This window comes from Anguilla rostrata, chromosome 11, assembly GCF_018555375.3.
Source record: "Anguilla rostrata isolate EN2019 chromosome 11, ASM1855537v3, whole genome shotgun sequence".
NCBI classification, from domain to species: domain Eukaryota; kingdom Metazoa; phylum Chordata; class Actinopteri; order Anguilliformes; family Anguillidae; genus Anguilla; species Anguilla rostrata.
Genome location: NC_057943.1, coordinates 5318970 through 5328969, shown reverse-complemented (window position 1 = coordinate 5328969; position 10000 = coordinate 5318970). Strand labels below are relative to the sequence as shown.

The 10000-nt window shown below is 47.0% G+C and overlaps 1 protein-coding gene across 5 annotated transcripts in view; it reads right to left on the bottom strand.

Annotated features, from left to right (window-relative positions):
* The window catches only part of tafa5l (TAFA chemokine like family member 5, like), a 62835-nt gene that overhangs the window by 32494 nt on the left and 20341 nt on the right, over nt 1-10000 (bottom strand). For all 5 annotated transcript variants that reach the window (XM_064300630.1, XM_064300626.1, XM_064300627.1 and 2 more), the window contains exon 3: nt 1514-1663. In XM_064300630.1, the coding sequence (XP_064156700.1) occupies nt 1514-1663 (150 nt within the window). The remainder of the gene's footprint in view (nt 1-1513; nt 1664-10000) is intronic.

Here is a 10000-nt window from a genome sequence, read left to right as displayed (position 1 = left end):
TCTCTTAAAAAACAGTTAACCTTATTACTATAATATTACTATACACCTTATTGTTATTATTAATCTTTTCACCTTGCTACTGTATGACTTTTGCTAATTTCGTGGGAGAAATTGTAAACATGCAATAAATACATATGCTATGTTTTCAAAAGTCCTGTAGCAACTTTGTATACACAGGTACTGTAGCTGTATTAAACACAAAGTAATAAAAGAAAGAAATACAACCTTTTTTATTTTCTAATCTCAGATTTTTTTGTGGGTGATTCTGGTGGCCCTTCCCCATACAGGCTTAACACGTTCACCTACTTCGGACTCAGACGCTCCTCACAGATTTTATACACACTTAGGGACAAAAGGCTGGCTATTTGGGGGACACATTAAGAAGGCAACACACAAAGAAACCCTTATTTTGCTGAGAGTGTACCCCGTACACAGATTGCAGAAGTCATGCCTGTTCACTTACATGTTAAAAAAACATAAGTAGTTCAATCTTCCATTAGCCCGTGAGCGACAGGTTTGGCTTTAATGAACTCCCCCTCCCACTAATGGACCATGAAAGCAACAGGGGGAAAGCCAATAATAATCCATTTCCCGACGCCGTAATTATAGGTCTGTCCTGTTAATTAGCGATGTCTGATAGTTCTGAATTGCTGACAGCCCAGCGGGCTTTAAAACACATAGCAGAACCCTGGCACGAGGGGCATGGGGTGGGACGGGGGGGTGGGACGGGGAGGGAGGGGGGGGGGCGGTTAGGGTCACGATGCCATTGTCCCGCCGTTCGGGAAGAATCGACCCCCGCCGCAGACTTGGGCAGCCAATCGAAACGGAGTGGCGACTGCTCTCAGGCGGTATCCGGGGTAAAAAAATATAATCATTTTAAAAACTCGCATCAATACGAACAACGAACAGTCAAAACTGCTCCACAACTCGGGTCCCTTCCCTCACTGCTCAGAGGATGTGGAAAGACAGGAGTTCAATTTGTGAAAAAATACGTGAAATAAAACATTTCTCCAGCCATGCAAAAAAAAACCAAAACAAAAAATCCCGGCCCAGAATGCACGGCGGCACAGAAGCTCGGCGTCGTAAATGCGCAGTGAACGCCCGCGGCGGGGGAAGGTGCTAGCACGGTGGAGGAAGGTGCTAGCGTGGTAAGGGAAGGCATTAGCGTAGTGGAGGAAGGCGCTAGCGTGGTGGGGGAAGGGGCTAGCGTAGTGGAGGGAAGCGCTAGCACGGCGGAGGAAGGCGCTAGCACGGTGGAGGAAGGGGCTAGCACGGCGGGCCAAGGTGCTAGCGTGGCGGAGGAAGGCGCTAGCACGGTGGGGGAAGGCGCTAGCATAGCAGAGGAAGGTGCTATAGAGGCGGAGGGAGGTGCTAGCGCGACTGAGAAAGGTGCTAGCGTGGCAGAGGGAGGTGCTAGCGCAGCTGAGGAAGGTGCTAGCGTGGCAGAGGAAGGCGCTAGCGTGGCAGAGGAAGGCGTTAGCGCGGCGGGGGAAGGCGTTAGCACGGCACTCACCGTCCACGCAGGCGGGGCGGGCGCGGGTGGTCCCGGCGATCTGGCCCCTCCGGCAGGCGCAGCGGGCCGTCTGTCGGGCGATGGTGCGCCGCGGCTGGCTGCTGTCCCGGTTCAGCATGACGATCTCGCACGTGCCCACCGCCAGCTGGCCTGCAGGGGGCGACGGAGAGCACAGGGCCGCGGGTCAGCTCAGGTGCTGATGGTGGTGGTCGCCAAGGCGATGAGTGGAGAGAAAAGTGAGGACATGACAATGGGGAAACCATGGGAACAGTGCAGCGAAGAGGAGCTCGAGAAGCCATCGCCCAGCGCACCGCCTCTACCTTATTCTTTTTACTTTTAGGTCCCCTTTATTACGCAGAACGAAAAATGAAATAAAATAAGACTTGTTTACAACATTTTCAAAAAACTCACTCACACACAGACACACGTGCACACAGACACCCACATGTCCACAGATGAACAAGTGAAAATGAGCAAAAAAATATAAATAAAAACACAAAAAAGAAACCACTGAAAGAAACCTAACCTAACCTAAAAGCATAATAAAATTACCCAAACTACACAAACACAAATCAAATCAAATCAAAACACAATCGCAGAAAATAGATCTTCTTACCAAAACTTCAAAACAGTACTCCACATTTCCCCTCCTCATTCACCGTACATAGACATTCTCTCACTCCCCTGATCCCCCAGAAACCCTGAAGACTGTCTACCAATGTAAAAAAAAAAAACAAACAAAAAAAAACAAAAAAAAACAAAACGGTGAGAACTGAGCCAACTCGGTAAGCAGCCGCTCGTTCTCTTGGAGAGGCACGAGCCTGAGCCAGGAGGAGAGTGAGAGCGCTCTGCACGAGCGCAAAGCCCCTTAGGCTGGCCCCGCGAGAGGAAGACAGAGAGCGCTTCATCCCGAAGAGCTTCATCAAAGCCAGCCAGGGAGGCCCTCCTTTAAACTGCAGCATTTATGGTTCGGACCAGTCAGCCCTCTCCCGCACTTTCCTTTCACCCCAATTTACAGCAGCAACCCCCCCCCCCCTCACCCCCCATCCCCCAACCTCCCCGACCCCCGACCCCCTAATCTTCAGAGCCCCACTACTTCACACCTCTTTCATTCTCTCTTGCCGGTGGAAAGGCCCGAGCGATAGAGGTGGAGAGAGGTCACACCAATCTTTTTCTCGGCGTTTGTTTCCCTCCAGGCCCATTTCAGTGCTGCGCGCTCCTCGCGGTGCTTTGTAGTTCGAGACGGGCTTTTGTGCAACACGCCGCCGCCGCACAACTCTGGCACAGGAAGCCTTAATAGACACTCCATTAATATGCTAATTGATGTTTTCTGATGATAATGCACCACCAGGAAAAAAAAAGAAATAAATAAATGCTATCTTGTGAAACATCTTAGCTCATTTCTCCTCTCAAGATGCATCAATGCTTTCCGTAGCAAAAAAAAAGGAAATCTACACTTTGAGGAAAACGCACCACCGAAGGTTAATGGTGCTAAGGGAAAATTACAAATATATCTATTTGGTAATTAGGGAGATAAGGCTAAATGAGGTCTCTGTCTTCGGCATCTGAAAAGTCAAACGATGAAAACATGACATATTCACATTTAATGGTGACTGAAAATTCTCAATACATGCTTGAGATCTGTTGTATTGTGTGATTGATCAACAAAACTGACAAATTAAAAGTAAAGGTGAAATCATTTTTTTTTAAATTCTTGATTTCTTGAAAAAGGGGAATTTATACAAACATATTGAAGCAACAATTGGCAAAAGAAAAATTGAGCAAAATTTTTAAAAGATTACTTGTTGAATCAACATAATTCAAAAGATTAGCTTAATATCTCAATGAATAAGAACATGAATGTTTAACTAGGTTCAGCGTAATCAAGACTTTAAATATGGAGGAAAGCCACATTGGTTGTACTGTAATTAAACCAGCTGTGTTAGTCTGCCAGTGATAGGCTTATAGCATCTACTTAATAAAACCCCAAGTAGAAATTACTCAAAAACTTGAATGCAAATTGTTGCCTTAATTTTTTTTCGGAATAGTGGCACTTAATTAATCTTTAGAGTGTTGCCACTAGACCCAGGACACCCAAATCTGGCCCCCAAGGCCAGCAGTACTGCTGCTGGTTCTCATTCTTCCCCTCTAATCAGGGACTGATTTAAACCGGGACACCAGGTGAGTTAATTAACTAATGAATTATTTAATCAAGGCGGGAAAGAAAAGCAGGAGCGCTACTGGTCTTGAGGGCTGGATTTGTGGACCCCTGCACTAGGCACTGGCTGATGCCAGTGCGGATAGCAGAGGCTGATTAATGCTCAGACACCGGGTCCTGGTGGAATAATGACCAGCCCTTGTGCTAATGACATCCCGGGCCTGACTCACTGAGACGCAAAACCAATAACGTGAGCAATGATTGGTCACGCCATTTGCTTCGCACCAATCATTGCTTGTGTTATTAGTTTGGGCGTGCTAAAAGGTTTTGCACACGCTAAATGCTCTTTCTAGTAAATCAGACCCTCAGTGCATTTTACATGCACACTGATACTCTGATCTCACGCAGTATTATCATGGAAATATTACTGAAATGGTCATTTAAATGGCTTCAGATCGTCTTTATCAGTGTAAGGTCATAATCGGTGTATTCGAAAGCCGACCAAGACGCCTGCATTTTTGCCCAAGCTTGTGATTTTTGTTGGTGCGTGTAGATGGCATACTCATGTCTTTCGGCCTTAGTAAACTGCGCCTGTCAGGTGGAAGTCGTAGATCCCACTTGAAAACAAGCATGGCAGCCGTTTACACCATTTCCGCTGAGCCTACGCCTGTTATGAAAAGAATCATGTAAATGCAGTTATTAGAATAATCTCGTTACCTACACCCATGGGTACACAATAATCGAAATACTGGCATAAACTGATTATTCTACGTGTATAATGAAAAACTCACATACCGCTGAAAATTAGGATCGATCCATTACAAAAAGGTCAGTGAGTTAGCGAACCGAGTTAGCTGAGTTAGCAAAACAAATTATACAAAACGATATTAATTTTAATACAGGGAAAATAAAAAAAACAAAATGAAAAACCCAGCAGCAATAAACTGATCATTATTTTCTCATAAACTGATTGCTCCCATATTGGAGTGCAAGCGTAAACGTAGCCCATGCTGAACGCAGTCGCCAGTCCGTGGTCAGTAAGAGCAGACCACCGTCCTCCAGCTGCAGAGCTTAGCGGTACACACACGCGTGTGTCACAGACGTTGGCTCCGCCCACTACAGCCACGGATACAGGGCTGGATTAGCTCCCTGCGCATTACCATACATTACATTACAGGCATTTAGCAGATGCTCTTATCCAGAGCGACTTACACAACTTTTACACCGCATTTTACATTGTATCCATTTATACAGCTGGATATATACTGAAGCAATTCCGGTTAAGTACCTTGCTCAAGGGTACAACGGCAGTGTCCTTACCCGGGAATTGAACCTGCGACCTTTCGGTTACAAGCCCAGTTCCCTACCCACTGTGCTACACTGTGCAAGAGGCCAACAGTCCTTTATGCAGCGAGGTAAACATGTCGCTTATGCTCAGAAATCACCGTGAGAAACATGCCCCCTGGTGACATCACGGGCAACCTCTGCAAACACCTGAGACCAGGGTGCTGCGCGGCAGTGTAGGACAATGGGCACGGAGCTGGGCTTGTAACCTGAAGGTCGCAGGTTCGGTCCCCAGCTAGGACACTGCCGTTGTACCCTTGAGCAAGGCGCTTAACCTGCATTGCTCCAGCGTACATCCAGCTGTATGAATGGAGGCGGTGTAAAACGGGACGCAAGAAGTTGTGTAAGTCGCTCTGGATAAGAGCCTCTGCTAAATGCCTGTAACGTAATGCCAACAGGGATTCTGGGCCCCATGAAGGGACCTCACGTTGGGCCCCCTACCACCCCAGAAAATCCTATGTCCTTATTGTTTTTTGAAGGCCCCTGTCAATAGTAGAAGAATCGTCCGAGCATCCGACAACTGCTCAGGTGCAACCAAAGATAACTTCATTACACTGAAGGTACCTGTCAGTCAGGGCCCTTGGAATCATCCTAACTACCCCCCACAGCTGGTCAGAGAAAAATCAATAAAACCTCAGACTCGGGTCAGGTCTCCATAATCTTACAGTATGTTGAAACATTCAACAAATGTGTGCTCTTTCAACAAAACCAGCACCTTGTAGTCAGGTCAGGTGTAGGCTACACCATGTGAATACTAAAGCTCACCACATCGCACCACCGCTGCTTTACCCTCTGAGATGCTTCCCCATCCTATTTTCCTGGGGGAAACCCGGTCCAAGCTAGCACTGACACTGAATTCCCACTTTCATAAGTATCACAAAATCTTTACGCCAAAATCTTTACAGCAATCAGCGTGGGAAACTGAAGGCATAACAGCCCTTGTTTCTGTGCTGGGTATGAATGAAGGCACACAGAGACGACCCACATGCCTCACCGCCCAGCTCTGACAGTCCCCCACTGCACCTCACTCAGCCATCTGTTTCAGGGAAGCCGACCGGAGGTCAGGGGTTCCACAAAATTGCAATGTTCACCAAGGGGACAAGAAGCCCTCAAGGCCACCTCCCTCCACAGCCCTCTTACAGCTAGGATTCTCTCTACACATCAGTAACCTTCTCAGCATTCAATCATAACAAATTTTTTTTTTTTTTTTTTACATAAAATTTTTTTATCACCTGAATTTATATAAGGGAATCAACTCACGGATGCCTCAACTTCACTGGCTATGCTGTTCATGCTAATTCGTCAATTAACCCTTTAAGGCGTGAGATCACAAGTATGTGATTAGAGTGTTCTCAAATGAACATTCTAAAGCCGATGTAACAATCGCTGCTGGTGACTGAAAGCGACTGAGTTCTAGAACGCTGACTTAGAATTTTGAAAAAGGCGTTCCAAAAAAAATAGAATAAAACAAAAACTACTCTTCAGTGGGTTAATTTTGCTATGGCCCCTCTCCTTCCACCTCCTCGCAGCACGTTTCCTGCCTGCCTCCCCGGACGGCCGGGTCATCAGATTACGGCGCCCTCTCCATGTTTTAACAGTGGAGAGATGAATAGGTTTTCTGTGATAAGCCTTAAAAATAGGATTGGTGGAGAAAGGTTGGGGGGGGGGGGGTTGGGGTTGCGAGATAGACTTTTTTAATATGCCCTAAGCTAAGACAGCTATTCCATCTTGTGCGGCTGAGTTAACTGATATGACAGCAGTTCTCTGCCGTGTTCTTGAGTCAGGGCATTTGGCCTTATATTCATATCAGATTATGAAATTTAAACACACAGCAACAGCCACCAGGATCCCCTGGAATTTTGTGCCGAGTACAACAGCAGGATAACAACAGACTAAGGTTCCCTGTGGTTAGAGAGGACTCTTTCTGTCTCCTTAATCTGAAAAAAGAGGGCCCTCACACGGCATCATATACCAGCATTCATGTGTGCATGCACACACACACCCACACACACCTAAATATGCAAACACATAAATACACACTGCGCATCAGACACCTAAATATGCAAACACATAAATACACGCTACACACAGACAGATTCAATGTGTCACTTTCAGGTAGAATCTAACCAGTAAAAATGCAGGTCCACTTGCATGTCTGCATGTGGTATGTGTAAATTTGCATAATTGCGTACCTTCCAATTCTCCTATGTGCGGCAGTACACTGATAGTCAAAGATAATATTAATACAGATCCTATTTGGCGAACCACACAGGAAATTAGTTTTTTTTTCTTCCCATTTTGTTTCACCTGCTTCAAACATAACAGTTCCCCTGGGTTCTGCTGAAGCGCTGCGTGTGATCTAGTATCAGACAATAAGTTTCAATTCAGAGAAAGTAATAATTAACATGGATTTAAAAATGATGTTTTTTCTTTAAAAATGTACGCACAATTAAGTCAACCAAGCAACATCTGATTCCTGGCTAACTGACGGTATCCAATGCAGAAGCGCCTCACTCCAGACACCACACATTAAACCACTTTAGTAATAACTGGGGGGGGAAAAAAGTTACATAACTGACCTCTGATCTCTTTTTAATTAATCAAAAGCATTTGATGAAAAACAATCACTTTGTTGTAATTAGCGTGAGTTAATCTGAGAAGCACGGCGGTAATCCCTCCGCGCCAGACAGAAGACAAAGGGTAACAGTGCAAAGGGATCAGGTGCTGATCCCCACTGAAACCGCCATACTTGTTGAATAATGCCTGAAACACAGATTCAGGACCATTACCTGCAAGCAGGTTACCTGCAGCACACAGTTTGCACTTCAACCACAGCCATTCATCAGGCTGTTTGTACTATAATTTTTTTTTTGTTGCAATAACATAACTGCCATTTTTAGCTATGGTATTTGAATTTAGTTATCAGTGATGCGTACATGTGTGCGTGCGTGTTCGTGTGTGTGTGTGTGTGTGCAAGTGCGTGTGTGTGTATGTGCAGTGTGTGCGCGCATGTGCATGTGTGCGCATGTGCATGTGTGTATATGTGTGTGCGTACACGTGTGCGTGTTTTGTCTGCATGTGTGCACGTCCATTTAGTTAGTATCTGCACTGTATTATATATAGCAGCAGAATAATGGAATTCAACAGACAGATTGCTAGAGGCAGCCCAGCTCTCAGCCCTGGAGCGAGAGAGAGAGAGAGAGAGCCAGAGTAAGAGAAAGAGAGAGTGGGAGAGGCAGAGAGAGAGAGGGAGGGATATGTAGAGAAAGACAGAGAGGGAGAGAGGGAAAGAGACAGAGAGGGAGAGAGAGAAAAAGCAAACACATCCACATCCCTGCCCTCCAGCAGCAGGGCCAGATGCACAGGCTCTAACAGCTCGGCCATGTTGTGTTCTCTGGCTACATCTCCAGACCACATCTGCACACACACACACTGCAAACACACACACACACTGCATACACACACACCCTCACACACATACACACACACACACACACACACACATACACACTAAACACACACTGCATACACACAGACATAGACACACACACACACGGATCACACACACACACACTATACACAAGCACACTACACATTGCACACACACACACACACTATACACACACACTGCACACACACACACACACACACACGCATACACACAACATAGACACACAGCACACACACCTCACACACACACACACACTACACACACATACACACACACACACACACACACACACACACACACACACACACACACACACACACACACACACGCACACACACACACACACACTACACACGGAGCGGTGCGGCCCGCCCCCCCAGCAGACCCGCGGGACGCGCTCGGGGGGCGACCGCGCCCGCCTTCCCCCGTAATTCACACGTTCCGTACGGCCACACCGCCCGGCGGCTCGGCGACAGCCAAACCAAACCAGAGGCGACCCCCCGCGCCCCACCCCGACTCGCCTGCAACGGTCTGCGGAGCGACGCGATTGCCGAGGACACACCTCGCACGCCTCCCGAGATGATGCGTGAAATAGAACAGAAAACTGGCCAATGGGACCTTTGGCAGCGCCTGAGCAACGACGCCCCCGAATCAAAGGGGAGGCGAGCCCGACCGCGTCGCCGTATTTAATAATAAAATAAAATCTTTAATTTCCTGTCCGCCGATAAGCTGAAATGCCTCTCATTTTTTTTGCTGAAGGGGTCAACAAATCCCACAGCTATTCAGACCATGTGTTTTTGCAACAGTTCTCTCTTCTCTCTGGGGGATTCGGGAATAGCCAATAGAACCCCAGAAGCAAAGCATCTCTGTGTCCAATCAGCTTCCATTTCCTCCCACCAATCCCCCCCCCCGCGGAGTTTTCCACAAATGCAAAGTCCCACAAATCACCAAAATTAACTGGGCAAACTGTTTGAGAAGAAAAGAGTAATTGCACAACCTGGCTCAGCCGGCTACGTAATTTTGAAGAATGCTTCCTGGGGTGGGCGGAGTAGGAGTGTCCATCTCATTTGCATAAAGTGTTCCATATGCAAATGAATCTGTACAGCATATTTGGGTAGCTGAGCCCGGCTCACGAAACCCGGATCAAACCATCAAACTAGGCGTCGCACATCAAATATGAACCAAGATTCGGCCATTACAAGGCCTATTTCTCACTTCAAATGTTTTCAAAAACGTATTTTAGTGGACTGTTTAGGTGGAAAATGAGAAAATTTACGAACAGGCCGCCGTGTTTTAAAAAGTAAAACGGACGAATTTTGGCCAGCGCGCGTGCAAACTCACCTGGGCCTCCCTGGACCTCCCTGGATCACCCTGAAGGAACATTCCCACAATCCTCTGCGACATAGCTCAGGAGGTAAGACCGATTGTCTGGCAGTCGGAGGGTTGCCGGTTCAAAACCCCGCCCTGGGCGTGTCGAAGTGTCCTTGAGCAAGACACCTAACCCCTAACCCCTAACTGCTCTGGCAAATGAGAG